The sequence below is a fragment of the Etheostoma spectabile genome, chromosome 1 (genome assembly GCF_008692095.1).
Source record: "Etheostoma spectabile isolate EspeVRDwgs_2016 chromosome 1, UIUC_Espe_1.0, whole genome shotgun sequence".
In the NCBI taxonomy this organism is placed as follows: Eukaryota; Metazoa; Chordata; class Actinopteri; order Perciformes; family Percidae; genus Etheostoma; species Etheostoma spectabile.
The window spans coordinates 7,601,718-7,621,372 of record NC_045733.1 but is presented as its reverse complement, the minus strand read 5'-3'; the positions used below and the strand labels follow the sequence as shown (position 1 = coordinate 7,621,372).

At 39.3% G+C, this 19,655-nt stretch overlaps 2 protein-coding genes across 2 annotated transcripts in view; one reads left to right on the top strand and one right to left on the bottom strand.

Annotated features, from left to right (window-relative positions):
* Positions 1-14,289, bottom strand: part of sbf2 (SET binding factor 2) — a 97,595-nt gene extending 83,306 nt beyond the window's left edge. Inside the window, exon 1 of the mRNA XM_032519925.1 lies at positions 14,071-14,289. Within this exon, the coding sequence (XP_032375816.1) occupies positions 14,071-14,125 (55 nt within the window). The 5' untranslated portion in view covers positions 14,126-14,289. The remainder of the gene's footprint in view (positions 1-14,070) is intronic.
* A 2,790-nt stretch (positions 14,290-17,079) lies between these two features.
* On the top strand, positions 17,080-18,969 carry adma (adrenomedullin a). Its single transcript, XM_032520784.1, has 4 exons — positions 17,080-17,195; positions 17,777-17,879; positions 18,008-18,133; positions 18,316-18,969. Exons 2-4 carry the CDS (start codon positions 17,785-17,787, stop codon positions 18,611-18,613), a joined length of 519 nt encoding a protein of 172 aa, XP_032376675.1. The 5' UTR covers positions 17,080-17,195; positions 17,777-17,784; the 3' UTR covers positions 18,614-18,969.
* The last annotated feature ends 686 nt before the right edge of the window (positions 18,970-19,655 follow it).

Genomic DNA, 19,655 nt, shown 5'->3' with positions numbered 1-19,655 from the left:
TTGCCCACCCTGCAGAGTTAATACCTTGTACTGCCCCTTTGGCAAGTATCACAGCTTGTAAACTCTTCTTGTAGTCAGCCAAGAGTCTGTCAATTCTTGTTTGAGGTATCTTTGCCCATTCTTCCTTCCAAAAGGCTTCCAGTTCTTTGAGATTTCTGGGCTGTCTGTCAAGCAGTGCTCTTTTAAGGTCTATCCATAGATTTTCAATTATGTTGAGGTCAGGAGATTGTGAAGGCCATGGCAAAACCTTCAGTTTACGCCTCTTGATGTAATCCACCGTGGATTTTGAGGTGTGTTTGGGATCATTATCCATTTGTAGACGTCATCCTCTCTTTAACTTCAGCTTTTTCACAGATGGCATCAAGTTAGTGTCCAAAATTTGCTGAAATTTTATTGAATCCATTTTTTACTTGTGAAATGTTCCCTGTGTCACTGGCTGCAATACAACCCCAAAGCATGATTGATCCCCCCCATGCTTAACAGTTGGACAGAGGTTCTTTTCATTAAATTCTGTGCCCTTTCTTCTCTAAACGTACCTTTGCTCATTCCGGCCAAAACGTTCTATTTTAAACTCATCGGTCCACAGAACTTGTTTCCACAATGCATCAGGTTTGTCTATATGTTCATTTGCAAACTTCAAACGCTGATTTGTGTGGTGAGGACGTAGAAGAGGTTTTCTTCTGGTGACTCTTCCATGAAGACCATATATGTTTAAGTATCTCTTTATAGTGGAATGGTGTACCACAACTCCAGTGTCTGCCAGGTCTTTCTGGATGGATCCGCAGTCAAATGTGGGTTTTGACATGCTTTTCTCACAATCCTGCGGGCTGTTCTGTCTGATATTTTTCTTGGTCTTCCAGATCTTGCTTTAACTTCCACTGTTCCTGATGACTGCCATTTCTTAATTGCATTCCAAACAGAGGATATTGGCATCTGAAAACGCTTTGCTATCTTCTTATAGCCTTCTTCTGCTTTGTGAGCGTCAACTATTTTCAGTTTCAGTTTTCTAGACAACTGCTTAGAAGAAGCCATGGTGCTGATTGTTGGGGCAAGGTCAGATGAGTCTGGGCATTTAAAACCTTAAGATTGACATCACCTGGTCTTTCCAGATGATGATTGAGAACAATCCATGGCACTGTCAGGTCTCAGCTTTCCAAAGGGGGCGGTGCATGCTATAAACTCTGCAAGGTGCCCAACCTTTTGCAGATGCCATTTTTTTGTTTTCTGTTATTTTTAAAGTGTAAATGATGGATATAAAATCTAACTTTTTGTGACATATTATACAAATGTCTAATCTGTCATTTGATGCCTTTTGGACTTTTCTTGGCTTCTTTTTGCACATTATTACAAATTTTTAGCTGGGGTGCCCAAACATTTGAGCCTAACTGTATAACCCTGGATTTGCATACAAAGTACATACATGGTGTAGCAAAGCTAAAGGCCTGATGTTTATACTTGTGTGCTGGTGTGTGCGTCCAGCCGGCATGTGTGTACGCGTGTACGCATGTAGGGAGTGGGTGATAGAGAGAGGGAGAAGTGAGAGAGTGACAGAGCTTAACTTTGGAGCGAGTACTGACTCTAGAGCCATAGTAAGAGAAACAATGTGTCTACCCTGGGTTTTCTGACCAGGTGGGAAATCTGTAAAAGGTAAATCTGTAAAGGTTAACCTTCTCCTTGATATCATGTTGTTTATGGAGAAGGAGACCCAGGAAATGAGACGGGGGGGAAATGCAGCGCTACCAAGCCACGGCCGCGCGTTGTGTGTCACTGCCATGTGTGGTTACATTTTTTGTGAGGTGCACGTCAGGTTAAGGCGTATGGTGTGGCGTAGATGTTGAGGGGTCTGCGGGGTACGCCGTTGATTCTATGCACAACCATAAAACGCCCATAAGCCTCTCTGACAGAGTGACAGCCAAATGGTGGCACAGCAGTGCTCTTAGAACACAGACACGCCCCCACTCATGTCAAGTGTTAGTAATTTCAAGTCTTCAACAAAAACTGCCCACTCAACATTCAGCCAAATATTGACAGTAAAAGCAATATTGAACTGATAATTCATTTTTTCAAGTTTGCACCAAGACAATACTGCCTTACCTGTGCATCTCCAAAAAAAAGCAAATTTAATAAGTTACTTTACATCAAAATGTTTTGTCTTTTCATTAAATGACAAAACGTTTTGCAGACAGAGTTTAATATTGTGTCAGCAACCATGCGACTCAGCCCATTACGCAGAGAGACACACACACACACACACACACACACACACACACACACACACACACACACTTTAGAATTGTCTCAACAAAAAGTGAAAAACCACAGAGGAATGGTTGTTAGTCTTTCTTGATTGGAGCAGATGTTTCTCCTCTTAAAAAACGGGTTTCATTCATCTTCTTGATTTATCTTCTAGTTGTTTCTGCCAATTGCTTATTTTACCATGTATGGACAGGCCACCAGTGGAGTTGACGTAACATCTACGTACGTCCTGGAACCTGATTTTGGCCCAGTTGTGCACACAGGTGGACTGTTCTAAAATCAAGTTTCACTTTTTCCCTTTTAATATCGAGACCAGTATTTAAAAAGGGAAAATCCACCCCAAAAATCCCCCCCAACATAGAATTTACATTAAGCTTTTTCAGTCTTAAGTTTAGTGACTAGGGGCCTAATTTATAAAACTGTTTGGGAAATTAGTGTCAGAAGCGGTGTATAGGCGAAACATAGGATGAAAGTAGCAAAGAAATATTCAAATTTATAAAAACAATGCGCACGCACGTCCTATGCCAGATTCCCTTCATAAATCACAATCAACTGTAAATGTGGCACAGCTCTGGCGGCTACATGTCACGCCCATAATTATCCTTAAATAGTCAGTGAAATGCCCCAAATGCAAACATCATGCACACAGAAGTAAACAAAGCAAAGGACTTTCACTCAATGTGAAGTTGTAGAAAATATATTTGGAGGGCACACTGTGGGCATTACCAATGCCAAAAAAGTTGTAGTGACAACATGTTGCAGACACAGTTAATGCCACAGCCTCAAAGGTCAGACCATGGCCCAAATTTTAAAAAAATGGTGCGATATTAAAGTTGATGTAAAGAAATGCCTAGCGCTACCCCGAGAAAGTGTGTTTGCCACAGGACACCAAAGCTGACCCCTCTTTAAGTGAGACAAGCATGGCGTGGTTTCTTAGAGTGGGCCCAAAACCGCACAGGGATTCAACAGGACAGCTCAAAGAAGTTGGAACCGGCTCTGAGGCCACTCGTTCTCGTTTGCCAGCAAGTCTTCTTATTGTCAGTCTCCATTTGTCACATCTTCCAACATTGCAACGTCAGCCATTGTGCGTAATTACGCACAACATGCATTTACCCATTCATTGGATTGTATCTAAAAAGCTAAAAGGGTGTTGAAGTTAATCTAAATGTAAATGACAAATAGTTCTGCGCAAGGAAGATCAAAAGGATCAATCTTTGTTCTTAAATCGTCACATATACACAGTACAATGTAGTCAAATTCTACTACTTCATTTAACCCAAGTATTAGGAGCAGTGGACAGCTATTAGGGGGTGTCACGATTTTGATTTAAAATCTGCATATGAATCAAACAGGTGTTTGTGTAGGATATTAATTGTAAGAATGGCTTTGGGACTTCTTTATATTATCAAGAAAAGGGAATATTTCGATTTGTTTTACACAATGGTCTCAGATTCACACAGTTTCACGATTTCATCCATCTGCCGTCGGTGTCACCGTTTCTCATTTTACGTGTTTCTGTGCGTACGCCTGGTCAGAGTCTCTATGGAGGACAAAAGTTTGCTTTTTATAAATCCCAATTCTTGCGTAGAGAGCGGCGTACGTCTACTTATGTGTGTACGCTACGTTTGTAAATGAGGGCCCAGGTCTTTGTGGTCATATAATGTCTTCGACATATTACATCCAAATGAGTTAAAGAGCATCCAGCTGTGCACTGAATGTGGCTACATTCCAGAACAATTTCCATTTATGCTGAAATTATTCTAGTATATGTATAATATTCCAATAGTATAGAGTATGGGTTTATATATGGCTCTATATATATATAAAAATTGATATTATCGATGCAAAGTGAAAATATTGATACATATCGTCTGTAAGATTCCCACATTATATTGATCCTTTTTTAATTAGAAATAATAGTTTGACTAGTTTGACTGCCTGAAAGAGATGACAAATCCGATTTAGTTAGTAGTGTGTTACATTGGCATATGATATTGTCACGTATAGATCGCAGGTTCCTGAACTGAAATCGTACCGTGACAGACTTCAAAATGTCAGCAAATATTGTAAAGTTGTCAAAAGAATCGATAGAATATCGTACCTTGATAAAACTTGCAATTTACACCCCTAGTAAAACCCCTCAATTTATAAATTAAAACTACAACAAAAATGACATACCAAAGCCAAAGGGTGACCATCATCAGGAACCTAAACTGTTCTGGCTGTTCTGTGTGGGTGATATGCAAAGGAATTGGCTGTGGTGCTGTTTGAATGGCAAAAAGAGTTTCAGAGATTAGCAAACTAATGATGTCATGAATATCAAATTCAGGAAGCTTTCCAGCCTCCAAAGACAGCTGCAGGGCTGGACAAATATGTAAAAAAGATAAGACACTTCCTTCAGGTCATGCACAGGTGAAATTGTTGAAAGAAAAGAAACATTTAAGCCAGGAGTAGAGCTAAAAAAACAAAACACAGTAAATACCACATACACGGCATAAGGTTTCTCCCCTTTCCTGATGGGCATACATTTGCAGTACTGTGTTCCATAGAGGATAATCCATCAGGATGTCATGATCAACTTTATTAAATGTAAATAAACTAAATCAATTATCTATCATCACTTGCCCTTTCCCTAAGCTCAAGAAAAACAAAAGCGGTGCTGCAGTCAGTTAGGTTGAAACCTTCAAACTTCTACCAGTTACCTGTATTGATGATTGATGATGGCTAACAGTTCAGTTAATCTCAAAAAATGGCTCTCCCTTCTTTTCCAGCTTTCAGCAAACAATTGGATGCAATTCATTTTACAGCCCCAGGTTACATCTGTGGATTTACTTACGTTATTCCTATTCAGACTAGTCTGAGTTCAAAACAATGTCTGTTCAACACATCCAGGCAGAGTTCATTTTAGTTCAACTCTTTATCACTTTTTAAGATATAGATATTGCAGTCATTAAACCTCATCAGATTAAGGAAATGGTTTTAGAGACAGGGTTGACCTAATGTTTTACAGCAATTTTCATCCCAGCCTACTCCATCTAGGCCTGCACGATATTGGGGAAAAAACTGAAATTGCAATATGTTGTCCCCTGCAATACAGTTTATATTGCGATATGAAAAAATAAAAAGTAATTTTTAAAAGATGACATAAATAGCTCTATTTGGAAATAATTAATCCTTCATTCAAGTGATTTTGGAGAGGGAAATTAGGTAGAAATACGCTGGTTTACTAGTATGACACCATTGTATTCATATAATAATCAATCCAGGCTAAAGTGTATGACAATGACTGCATGTAGTTTCCTCTAAATTTAAGGTTGTGGTCGACTAGCGGGGCCAGCTTGTTTGTTTGATAAATTGATCAGACCTGCATGTCACACGCACTAGCGTCGAGGCTCCAAACCGTAACGTTAGTTGGGACGGACGGACCAATTGTTTCTTTAGGCTAACTGTATTAGCTTTAGCCTGGCTGGTTGCAGCTTTCTGCGGGGGAAAATGGCCAGGAGATGTTGTTATGTTGCATTAATCAGGTGATTTAGCTTGTATTTGCAGCGAACATAAAACACTGACTACTGTAGCTTCACTTACTACCCCACGAAAACTATGCACATCACTGTGTCAGCCGCAGCGGCTGCCTACGGTACTTTTCTACACACGGAGAGCCTCGCTTCCCATAACAATAAACCCCGTCGGACTAACGTGACATACACTTGTTGGCCACATGGCTACCTGTCCTAACCCTTGTATTGTCTTCACTGTCGGGACCCTCTCGTATCCCTCGGGTCAAATTGACCTGTGACTTATTTAGGGTTTTAAAAACAATTCTGAAATAAAATTTTACTTCATAATCTTTTAACAAATGTAGTCTTTATCTCAATTTCAAACAATTGAGATAACACAATATGTTTAGGGAGTCTAATAAGTCTCTACTAGAACACAAATAAAATTGGAAGTGTGATTTGTTTTTTGTTATAAAGTTATAATGTTAAAAATCAACTATGGAAAAAACATAAGTGGGCATATTCAGAATAATTTTCTGAATTGTGTCAGGAATACATGTTCATCACAGGAAATAAGGTAAGGCCATTGATTTTCAGGTAGAAACAATGTATATTTGTACCATTTTGGGGTAAATTTGACCCGAACACCATGCAATGGTTAAAGGGGAAGGGTCGGTCGGTAATAATGATGTAAAAGGAGAACAATGAAAGTTTACTTTTCTATCAAGCAGCAAAAAAGGCTTAGCGTCAACATTGCAACGTCCTGCAATGTGACAAATCGCGCGAGCGCACATTGCGATGTCGATGCTAAAACACAATATCGTTCAGCCATAACTGATTAGTTCTAACTAATCTGTCACATTTCATTTCCTCTTAAAATATTATGACTTCAATGTTTCCTGACATGAACTTTAGAATAATTTAAATAACCACAGAAATCATAAAGCTCTGATAGTGTGACACCTTATCAACAGACTGAGAGTAGTGTAACTGTAGCCAGTGGAGTTTCCCTACATATCAGTTTTATACTCTACTAAAGAAAGGAAGGAACTCCTCCATTGTGGTCAGGATGCCTCTCAACACAAAGTCTGAATCCAAACGAGAAGCTGCCAAATGTGGAGTTCTAAAGAAAACAATCAATGTAGGCAGAAAATTCAAGATGTAAAATAGAAAAAAAAAAAAAAATTCCCTCAGTAACATTAACGTGACACATTAGTTGACCACAAGCGGACTGGTGCTGAAACAATACAAGGGCTGACATTTGACATTAACGGCTGACTGAAGCATGAAATGAAGACTGAGAACCTTTTTTCCTGATAAATCCCTTTAAGTCATGTCAGGGTCAAAAAGACAGATGTGAAAATGTGAAGGTGGAGGTGACTCTTAATCAACAGAAAACCTCTGGATAATTTAAATACTGGAGTATTCATGCAGAGGCTGTTATGTGATAATCATCCTATTGCAGTATTGGCAACAGCATTCAATTAGCCAAGTAAAACCAACTACTCACAAATAGTTTCACCTCTTTGCTTTTAAATCATGGAATGTTTTTCTATACTGTAATTTCAGAGTACATAGTAATAATAGTAGATATTTATGTAGAAGTGGAGAGTCCTGAGGTAATCGCTGTACTTTATATCTTATAAACTATCAACTGTGCATATCAACTATAACTTTGCACTGAAATCTCAAATGTTACAATCACCACTATGTGTAAGCAATAAATGCATCTACAAGCAAACCAAAATTTCAACATTTGTTTCTGTTACCGCTGATAAAACAAACTCAAATCTAATGATTTAGAAATCCAGCCACAACACATGGCAGCACTAAGATCTGGCATCTAGAACAATAAATCAACATCTCCAGATGTTGGAAGTGCCAGTCTCTAGAGGCAGTGTATGCAAAAAAAACAATATTTACTTTATTGTATTATTTAGCCAAATGTAGTACTTACTAAATTAACACATGGCGTTAAGCCATCACCTTAGCATAAATAAACAGCTTCCAAATACAATCTTGGACTGATTATCAGGAGTTATTGCTTTGTTGAATCTTGTTTAAGCAACATATTTTGATAGTTTGTAAATCAAAAGTGCAGCTTCTTGATACAGGTCCCAGGCAACTTCCTAAAACAACATTCCAGAGATGCACCGAATCCAGGATCCAGCCAAATATTGGGCTCTTTGACGGGGTTTGGTTTCTGCCGAACCTTAGAATTTCTTAGAATCTTGCACTAGGCGCTAAGCTGGTCGAAGTAATGACACCACTGTTGATTACGGGAAGGTGTTTATGTAGGTGGACTGTTCAATGCAGTAGGCTGTGAGAAAGTGAAAATGGAACTCGTGAGCAGAAAGTGTTTGGTGTTTTGGTGAAGTGATTCAAGTCGAGCTACATGTTCAATTTGCAATGCCGATTTGTCTCGTGGTGGAAAGGACCCTAAACAATACACAACATCGCCGCTGATAAAACATTTGCGTATTAAACATCCAAAAGAATACGAGTTGTGCATGAAGAAATCTACAGACAGCAGCCAAAATGAAGCAACTTCAGGCATGGCAAAGGAAGGACAGTCAGCTAAAAACTAGTGTTAACCCATTGATTGGATCTTGAGGTAATCTCAAGATCCAATCAAATGGGTTAAAACTAGTTTTGTGCATCCCTACAACATTCTGATCTTATGAACACTTTCTGGCTTATTAAGTTATGAGAAGTGTGTTAATTTATTAAAACTGAACAAATTAAAAAGCATTTCTGGAATTTCTGGTGAAAAAGGTTAACAGATTTAATTTATGTTGCAATCTGAAAATGCTGCAAGAAAAAGCCCATCATTTCATGCAGTCAGTAAGATGCAGCTGTGCAGGCATTCTCTGAGATGAGGAGACCCTTGTTAAGCTCCGAAGCGTAGAGCCAACAAATGTGTGATCGTGAGTCAAACACAGCCCTTCAGGCTAATCATAAGGATCCGGTAAATTAAACTATGAACCTCCACTGGCACAGACCAGCTTGAAAACCACTTTAAGGTCAAGAATGAAAGGCAAAAATAGCCTGACAGAGTTATTGTAAGTCTAGGGAAACAACGACACACAAACCACAGAAACACCAACAACGCCATTTTTATAGTATGGGTATCAACCCACTGCAATAAGTAAGCAAAAATAGCAGACAGACTTTAAATGATGATTTTGTTGTTTAAGAGAAGGGGTGTTTTTTTGTCAAATAACTTTCCTTGTGGTTGTGCCAAGGGAGCCAGCACAAAAACAAACACTCTCTGAGAAGTTGTCAGAAAGTCAAATCATGGAGGTTTCGGAGGATACAACCTAGCATTGAGTCATTCTTGGTATAACTATTACAATAATGCTTGAAAGGCATTTAATCTGATGAAGACATTACTTGCTTGCATGTCTACAGATACACATAAGACAATATCACACATATGTGAAAAAAATTTAGCAGCAGATGGAAGTACTATTTTGCAGAATTGTGCTACGTTACATAAGCCGTTCCCCAGTCCAGATCAGAAAATCCAGACCATAAAGTCACACAGGGAGATTGGCCACCGTGTCCAAAGGAGTTTGATTCAATAAAGAGTGAAGATCTCCATCCCAAAAACTGTTTGAGAAAAGCAGCTGGGCAAATTCCTCTTTTTCATTTGGCAAATTACAATTTATGGCAAACAGCACTCCAGACAGTATACAACCCCTTGCCAGTAAAAACGAGAAAAAAAAATCCTACTGCAAAAGGAAAATACATAATACAATGCAAGTTCAATACAGACTGCATCCATCTAAACCAGAGTTTTCACATTCCAATAATATTCATAAAAATAATTCCAAGGTTTGTGGCTCATGACATTGCCCCCCAGGGAAGCAGACTCTGGTCAGATACCTAATGGAGGAATCGGCCTCTAAGGTCATGTTCTTTTTAAATCATACTCCCCACCGCATATTCATTTTCACATATAAAATGACAAACAGCATCCTTACAATTTAAGGTCAACAACAAGCTATTTAGAAGTTAGCCTACATTCACTCTCTGCCCCCTCCCCTCGTTTGTTTTATGACACCTCTGTCTATTAAACCAAGCACACAAGTGTTCTTGCTGAAGACATATATTGTGGAATTTTGTTCATTCTCTACGGGGGAAAAAGTCTTTGGAAAGAAAAGACCAATATAAGCAATTCAATTAAACTGGATCATGCAATTGCAAGGTAATAAAGAGAATATAGAGTACTTTGCTATACATTCTAGTTTTAGTACCATCTTTACTGTTCATCATAGCAACTTCAAGCCCATTGTACTGTATTTTGACCTCCACTCCAACCTGTGTGTGTGTGTGTGCGCCAAAGAGAAGCGTTATCGCCACTAATTCTGTACACTGTTACTTCTACAGTTGTCTGCCCCATAGGGTTGACAAATTAAAATTCATTAAATCAGTATAGTTTCTAAATCTACAGAAACGGATTTTCTTTCTACACATTTTTGAAACTAGGCCTTTTCCTTTACAGATTGCATGCTTAGCATTGTTCCCAACTGATGGATCCATAGTTATCTAATATTGAGATTTAGGTCAGGCTGGTGGAGTAAAAGCCAGTGCAGGAGGCTTTGTAATGACCCAGGTAGGGATCCCTGGTTTGAATTAATGAGCAAGGTGGACGGGAAAGATTGGTTGCCCAGATCAGGGGTCTTCAACATTTCTCTTAGCCAGTGACCCCTTAACTGAGAGAGGGATGGAACACGGACCCCCTACTGCATATTTTATCAAATTAAGTTGCATATTTAACTTGACCTACAATAAAAGCCTAAAGCCTTTATACTGTACATACCTTTTTAGTGCATAGAAAATATAAAAATTGTTGGTATGATTTCATAAATCTTGTTTTAATGTTAAAATACACTGATACTGTGAATCCTTAGGATTCACAGTATCAGTGTATCTTAGTGACCACCTTACCTATGGGCCAGTAAGCCTATCATCAATGTCTTTTTTCACAAACAGGCTGATTTATATTTGGTAATATGTTGCATTCATGTTAAGACATTTTAATTTTTGAAAAAAATCTTTCAAAAATCTTGCAAAGGAAATCCCATCATTTATTTTACCAGATGATAGTCTAGTACCAAAACGTTGCCTACTATTACATTTATTTTTTACAAGACAGTGTGCAGGAGTTTCTTTGCAACTTTTGACCTACCTGTCCCCCTCCAATGCACCTTTCTTTAAAATAAACTTTAAATAGAAGTTAGTTATGTGGTGGCCCCCCAGCAGAAATTCTGATGGTCCCTTAGGGGTCCCGGACCCCCTGTTGAAGATCTCTGGTCTAGATGACCTACTGCATATTACTGTGAGTAGACTGGTTTCTATAATGGTAAGTGCCCACTACAGGACTTCAGCCCTGATTTTCCGCTTGAAGACTCCCTGAAAAGCACCATATACTGTAGGAGGCATATCGGCATTGGCTCAGCACTCGAGCATGATGTGTGAACTGTTCAAAAACGCACAAGAGGCTCGTTGGTGCCTTGCAAACACATTCCAGATATCTAGCGGGCTAAACATCTGGAGTTGTCAGGGACTCTGCCTGGGAGCTACAGCCAATGAGAGTGTAAGACATGGGCTGAGGGGAAACCAGGGGGAGGGGTCGCCTGTACTTTACTGTATCTGTTACATTTGCAAAGTTGCTGCACGTACAGGCTATAATTAGTAAAGACGTGGTCTGGAAAAAGGCTATTTGTTAAGCATGTATGCCAACGACAACACCCCTTAAAAGTGCTTAAAAGTGACACCCAAAAATTCTGTTTCACATGTGTTATTATGTCATGTCCCGTGTCACTTCCCACGTGTGTGTTATTGTGAGAAAAAACTAAAAAAAAAACTAGACTTGAGAATTCCTTGTGGGGAAAACTAGTAGTGTGTGTAAACCCAAGCCGCCAGTTAGTCAGGTAGTTTGGAAACAAGACAAAAAGACAGCAAGTTGTGTGGTGTGAAAATTTCCTTCGGGATGAATAAAGTGTCTATCTATATCTATCTATCTATCTATCTATCTATCTATCTATCTATCTAGTGCAGCGAGACTGGCAACTTTGAAAGTCTTGAAGTGGGTCAAAGCTTAAGTCAAATTTACTGGGCAAAGGCTCTATACAGTTAGAGAAATAAACTTTCATTTTATTTTCCTCTGTATTTCAAATCTAAGTCATTGTCATTTTACAGTTCTGAGAAAATCTCTCTCACTTACAAACAAGGGATTTTCTGCAGAGCTTTAACCCAAACCAACAATGGCAGACCCAAAGGCAGACCAATACCATTCAATAAAGAGACTTACATGTGGAAGAGACATACGCCTTCCACAGTGCCCTAATCAACCGCAATCTGTGATTGCAGACTTTTATTGCTTGCTCTCTCCATTATCAACTTCATCACTCTACTCAGTAGCAGCCAGCGGAGAATAAACTAAACTACTGGTCCCTGTGTCTTCTTGTGGTGAGACTATCTAAATGTGAATCCTTTATCTGTTAATGCCAGGAACATTTTGTCCCTGGAGAACAAAAAAAATGCATTTGTCAGTTGGCGCTGGGATGCACAGAGCTGATGAAAGACACTGGCTACCTATTGTGAACAGGAAGTTATCGTGATTAAGAGGATTCAAATGTTCTGGCTCCTATTTGACACACATGGGCCCAATCCCAAAGTCCAGACTTACAGACTCTTGTGCGCGTTCTTGTGAAATTCGTAAGGGCCTAGGGTTGTCCCAATGTTAAATTTCAAAGGGCGTGAGTGTTTGAGTACCGAGCCCTTTCCGTAAGTCTGCATCGATGCAGACTTTACCAAAGGGAATTACCCACAGTTCAAAGCGTTGTGACGTTTACCGCGGAGATCCTGAAATCCGGAAATTACAAAAGGTAAACAACATCAGGACACACGACCACAGAACGGACCTTTTGTCCAACTTGTAAAACAAGAGTTTGAAAAAATTTGAAATCAGGCAGCCATCTTCTGTGTCTTGGCCACGTGGAAAGCAACACATTTTAAATAAAAATACCCAAACCGGCAAGTGTCAGCAACATCTTTGTTATTAAACGTCGCCATGGTAACAAGTGATCTCGTGAAGTGCTGTCCCAATTCCTTTCATACCTATCTGGGCCCATGTGGCCTCACACACTCTCTTAGCATCTGAGATCAGTTAAGTCTGTGAGTCTTTAGTCCTTAGTCCTCAGGGCTCACTTTGGGATTGGGCCCATGGTGTTACTTGGACACCACTGAAACAGGATAGGATCATTAATTTGGTCCCTTATGGCAGATTAAGTTATATTTTTTATTTTCTCCAGGCAGCTCACTATGCAACAGTTATTATTAGATCCTTACCCGCAAATGAGTGAAAATAAATTGCAGGGGTTTCAAGTATTTACAAAGTGCCATTAATTATTTTGAAATGTGGAAATCTGAAATGTGAGGACTCACAACTGTGCAATGACAAATGGTTTTGATCTACATATCTATGATTAGAAATGTGTGCAAAGCTGTTTCTTGGATGAAGAGAATGTGAGGCTGGACCTGAGGCATAACATGTGAGAAAAGGCATGGGTGCTCCCAGTGCAGAACAGTGAAGAGGGAGGAGAGGGAAGAGAATGTGACTGAGCACAAGGACTGCCTTTCCTCGCAGCTGTATTACGTTACGCCCATTATGAAAAAGTTGAGCATTCTTCCGGCAAAAACAAATATAATACTGCAAATCATTCACAGGTGCGATTGCATCTGGTAAAAAATAGATTCCAAACAGAGCGTGCAGGATAGGGTAGCAGCAAGACCACCGCTCCCAATATTACGAAACAAAAATGCATAACATGGATCAACCACTGGCTACCAATACCAATCCTAATGTTTCAACTAAACAAACAGGGATCGATGAGTCGCAGTATTTAGTTTTAATTCTCTTGTGAGAATTATTCAGCGAGCGTTGGCAGTGAAAGCAGCCCACAGACCTGGAGCACGATCAACAGGGACAGGATGTGACAGATTTTGAATCCATGAAAAGTTTCGATTGATCCAATTTAAATATCGTAATCTGTCGTGTGTAAACATCCACTGGCGACTTTCCATCAGATGTGTGCTTTATCTGTCAACATGCCCGCCGGATGATATTGACTATCTGGCTGGGTTATAAGAAGAAAAAAAAACTGTTTCCAGTCTCGCCTGATAGCTGTGTGGCTAAGCTAAGCGCAAAGCTATCTAGCATCAACATCATCACACACCGACTGACGGCCTGGACACAAACCACAGCCCCGCGTTTCAGCCTGCGAGCCGCCCCGCCGCCAAAACTTACCGGCTTTCTCTTGATCGTATCCCACGACAATAAAATAGTCAGCAAATCTGGCCATGTCTGCTGCCTTTCCCAAGATACACCAACACAAATCAGCATTTTTCCTGCTTCCAAAGCACAGCCATGTTTGACAGGAGTGTCACTGCGCTTGCGTGCTGGAGCGGGAGACATCCATGGGCGTGGGCCCTTAAGTTTACAAATACAGCACTGTGTCCCAACACGGGCTCTTTTTGGCTCTAAAGCATGGGGTCCCTACGTTTTTTTTTACACCAGGGACAGCCCCCAAAATTTTTTTTACTGTAACTGTGGAAAATATATTGATATCAATAGTGGGAAACGTGCCTGGTTAATGCAATAGAAGGGAAATTACAACATGCCTGCATTTGCTGGAGACTCCAATTAGAAAAAAACTGCTTCAAAGTATTGTCAAGGACGACTGTCACAAAAAAGGTAGATATCTAAGAATTAACATATGGAATAGTAACTTTGACAGAGTAATGTAGAATATTTGCATCTGTGTATTCATCAGGTTAAATAATAAATATGCTACTTCTCCATCTTATTTTTCAGTATGATCATTTGGATTTATCATAAGGATTTAGGGCCAGGGATACTTCAGTATGGAGATGTTCTTCCTCAACTTTAACTGCAAATCAACCATTAGTCAAGTATGTCACCAGTACAAAAAACAAAAAAATTATACCAAAATACATAACAACTAAAAAATCCTCTTAATATGACAAAGCTGCTCCAATGATCCGATTTTTCCATGGACTTGTGTGCCCTTTATGAGTGCTACAAAAGAGTAAAATATTATTGGTGCTGTCACAGACAATACTTTTTGTTTTAAAGTTGCTCAAATAAGATCAACATGCTTGGGATTTGACATAGTGTGAGGGGCAGGATTAATCCTGTGATAAGTGCAAACTATTGAATATTTAGGAAAACAGGAAAAGCTGTCACAGGGAATAGCACATGAAAACCAGTCCTAATACCACAGTCACTGTCAACAATAGCAGGAACATTGCAAGCAATTCCCACTGCATTTTCTCGAACTCTTCGTCTCGCTTATCAACCTCTTTCTAATTTGTTGTTTTGTTTGTCTCTTTTTTTTCTCTCTTTCCCACTCGCCACGTTTTGGTTGGCTAGTAAATGGAAGATGAAGGCAGAAATGGTCAAATAGTTGAACCAGATCCAAAACTTGAAAACTGCAGACCATGTGTTTGCATAATAGTGTTTATAATTACACAAGAATGATGGGAAAGTCATGGGATTTCAAACAACACACATTTCCAGGTGACAAACATTTCTAGGCTCATTGTGGAATTAAAATGACTCCCATCCTCTTTCAAATGTGTAGCTTGGGGTTGACACTCTTCTTTTCCTGTCATTAGTTGCTCAATTTTACTGCCTCACATACCTGCTCATACGAAAAAACTGTCAGTCATACTATGACAGCAACTACATGGACGACAAGCAAAAGATTTCTATAAAAGGAGTCAAATAGCAACAGCAGAATGTTGTTGTCATGATTACACAATCTCCTGTTGTAAACTAAGGGGATTACTTATCTGCTGGAGGCAATTATCATTACAAAGTGCTTACAAAACATTTGCTGGTTTACAGCACATGTGTTTGACATTTATGTTTTCTTTGAGCTGGGTCGCATGAGATATAAATACACTCAGGAAGGTTCTTTGTCAGGGACTAAAAACAATAAGATATGAATTATAGGATGCTGAAATGCTAGAGTGGAATGTCGAGTGTTTGTAAAATTATGTTGAAAACATCCAAGGGGCTGGTTTTAACCTTCATCAAAACTGAAACAAAAATCAAAACTGAAAGCATTACTTGGACCCACTCACGAAACTCATTTTCACCATACCTTGTGAAAATTTCCGCAGTGGAAATCCTACACTGAGGAAACCAAATCTTTTTGCTCTGGTCTACACAGCATTTCATACGCTGACTGTAAGGGCGTATGGTTTCAATCTTTTTGGCATCACATACTTTGTGTTTCTGAGGTATAGATGAGCTCTTCATAACAAAATGCTCATCTTAGACACAGACATAGATCTACACTAGCTGTCAGCAAGATAAAGGCTGTGATAAACAAAAAATTGTAACCTAAAGTGGTATTTGTGATATTTTCTGTGTATGCGTCTCCCTAGGGGCTTATTATCCACATCTGCCTCATGAACCCCACTCGATGGCTCTCCCATTATCATCTAATATATTCTTGTGTATGCATTCCTGAGGCAAGAAGTGAAGTCATATTATTTATAATGTATTACAGTTACAAATTTGTAGAACTATTTAAAACTAATGTCTAAGGCAATATTGTTCATACGTCATAGCTTGTTGTTCAAGTTCATTTTCTGACTCTAGATTTATTTTTAGATAAAAATTTAAAATTCCAGTTTGCATTTATCCAAATATCAAAATAAATGGCATGGTAAGTCCGGAGTTAAATACTTGGTTTGCACAAACAAATACATTGAGTGTATTGTGTTTACAGTTGGGCATACTTACTATGTTTAATCAGTTCCTCAATGCTTCTCTTTTCCCAAATCTCAAATGTACTGTGTGTGTGCTTCTACTTTTAATGGACAGTAAGTGTACATGGGACTTACATAACTGATTACCATTAATTTGTTGCCATCATATACAAATACTGAAAAAAAACATACATTTTATGAGAACTGTTAAACTTTGTTCATGCATCATTTATACTAAGCTGTAAAAAGCTAATTTTGTTTGTTTTTAATTTGTAATTCACTGGAACAGTGAAGACAGGATACGCTGGCAGCACTTCACTTATTCTAAAACTATTTTCATTTTCATTTCTGATTATCATTCTTGATCCCTTTACTGTGTTGCGTTGTTGTATTACATGCAGTAGTGTACTGGATGGGGTGGGGGAAAAGGATGAGACTGTGTGTGTCAGTCAATGAGCCCCTCCCACCTCCTGTATAAAGGCTCCAGTCTGGTGTGTAGGAGCTATTAGCAGAGTGACACAGCTGCCTTACAGAACCAGTGGCAAATTCAAGAAACCTGTGGAGTACTCTTTTACAGCTGACTCTACAAGAGGAGCTTTCTCATCCAACTTCAATATCACAGAATTACAGGTATGTGCACTTCCTTTTAAAGAACATATTGCTGTGATTTGCTCTGCTACAAGCTGATGGCTCTATCCTTGCTATTCTTTTTATTTTTTTTAGGTCAGGGCACAAGTGTAGAGACAAGGACAGTTTATCTGTCTGGTTATATAAGCAGTTCAGCTCTTAATGTGTGCGTCTACCAAGGTGTAAAGCATCTGACAGAGGCATTACATTGTTTATTGTTTATTAGTTGCAATTGATTTTGCTTTGTTTTTTAATGAGGTGAATTTCTTGTTTGACTTTTGCGCTGAGCCTATTTCAGACCCCTCATTTGTAGCCTGTCCTTTGCGTTATTGGCCAAGGGCCCAAAGCATGGTTTGAGGTTTACTTAACCGAGAAAAATTTGACCTTAGCTTAACTTTTTAAATAAATGAATGATAAGTGCAAATAACTTGGCTTTTGGACTCTTGTGTAAGAAAGTACCAGTGTGGCACTTTTGGGAATACTGCATAAGTGTTGTACATGTATAAAGGGACAATAGAAAATTCATGAACTTAAATTGATGGCATAAATCCATAACTAACAAATGTTTTCTCTACTCTGCACAGGAGCCAAAATGCAATTGACCATCCAGTCCTTCCTCTCTTGCTGTCTGCTGGTGACAGTAGCACACTGTGTGGAACTTGAAGTAAATCCAGAGTTGAAAAAAAGGTGAGTTAACTGACAAAAACTTAATTCAATAATCAAAATGTTTTCATCTGATATAAGATCTGACAGTCTGTGACGGCTGTTCACAGAATTATCTACCCAAGACTAATGGACTTCTCCTCATCTCGCAGGTTAAGCATATGGCTAGGGAGCAGACTGAGACGGGATCTTGACAGTGCATCAGTAGGGAAGACAGCAGAGTCTGTGTACTTTGTCAGACCAGAAGACATCAGGGATACTTTGCTGCCACATTCAAGGTAAAACAGTAACCATGCAATCCTAAAAGTCTCCCAACTTTGGCTATTATAACATTTTTAGGCATCTAAATGCATTCTGCTTGTCCTAGAAAAGGAATATAAAATGTTAGCTGAGAATAATAAGCCACTCAGAAGTGAACAGCAGGGATTAATGTCCTCTTCTCTCTACTTGTATCCTCCAGCACTGACATCAATGTCCGAACCAAGAGGTCTAAAAACTCAGCCAACCAGTCAAGAAGACCAGGTTGTCGACTGGGCACCTGCTCAGTGCACGACCTTGCACACCGCCTGCACGAGCTCAATAAGAAGAACGAAATTGCCCCTGTTCACAAGATCAGTCCGCAGGGATACGGCCGGAGGCGTCGGTCACTGCCAGCGCACAGAGTCACGCTGAGGCTAGAGCAGGGCAGGCTGAGGCCCGTATGGAGCATCAATGACTCACAAGTTCACAAGCTCGAGGCTCTCCTCAGACGGACATGAGCGGGACTTCGCAAGAGGAGTTGGGAACAAAAACAAGGGAGTCAGCGTCCTCTTTCTGTTCAAAAATTCTCGAAATGCCTCTGACTTCTGCCAAGTATTTCCCAGCACATTTTTTTCAAGGCATGAGAACTGAGTCAGAGGAAGACTGACTGCACTGAGTTTCTCCAAAGGCTGAGCCTTGCAGCTCAGCAATGCAGAGCGTGCAAACAACTGCAGCTGGCGTAAACACTGGATGGCACAGCGGGGAGTGAACTACGTGTGCTGCACTCTGCTCGGCAAGGGGAAATAAAGAGTGCTAATACCTGGAAAAGTGAACACATCCTCTAGCTTAAAGAGGGAGCTCTCTTCTAACATTCTGGGACCTTACACATTTCTTCTTCATGGCCAGGACATTGATAAGTGCCATCCTCTAAGGATTTTACCACCATGCTCCAAACTGTCAGTACTTGTCTGCACTTTTCCATTTGGACTTAAAGTTGAATGAATCATCAGGAAAAGACATCCTCATCACAATGCCAAACAGGAAGATATGCTATCGAGCTCTGAAGTTCTTAGTTTATATCAAGTTTTGGACACTGTATAAGGGAAAATGCCTTAGATTCTGTGAGATTTGTGCCAGTCCACATGGATTGAAATATACTTGAAATTGTTTGTACAAAAACATGTGCAATCTATATTTGTTTTTATTGCAGGTATGTGTATATATGAATTCTTTTATTTAAATATTATATATAGGTTACATTAAAGTACGTCTGCAGATAAAACTATTTTTGTACAGGAAGAAATATATATCTATGGGCATTGTAGCTATTTTTCATTATTCTTTTGCAAACTGTGGTAATAGGATCTGTTTTTATATATATATTTTATATTTGTAAATGTTTTTATTTTATTTGTGTCAAAGCAATAACATTGTTATTCAATAAACGTTTTGCATTCAAAATCTAGACCTTGTCCAGACCTCCTTTGCTCGTGGCTCTTGTAAATTGAAAGTGACAGTCTATTGTCTGGAGTGCACTGCTACAGCAAGACACAGAGCACC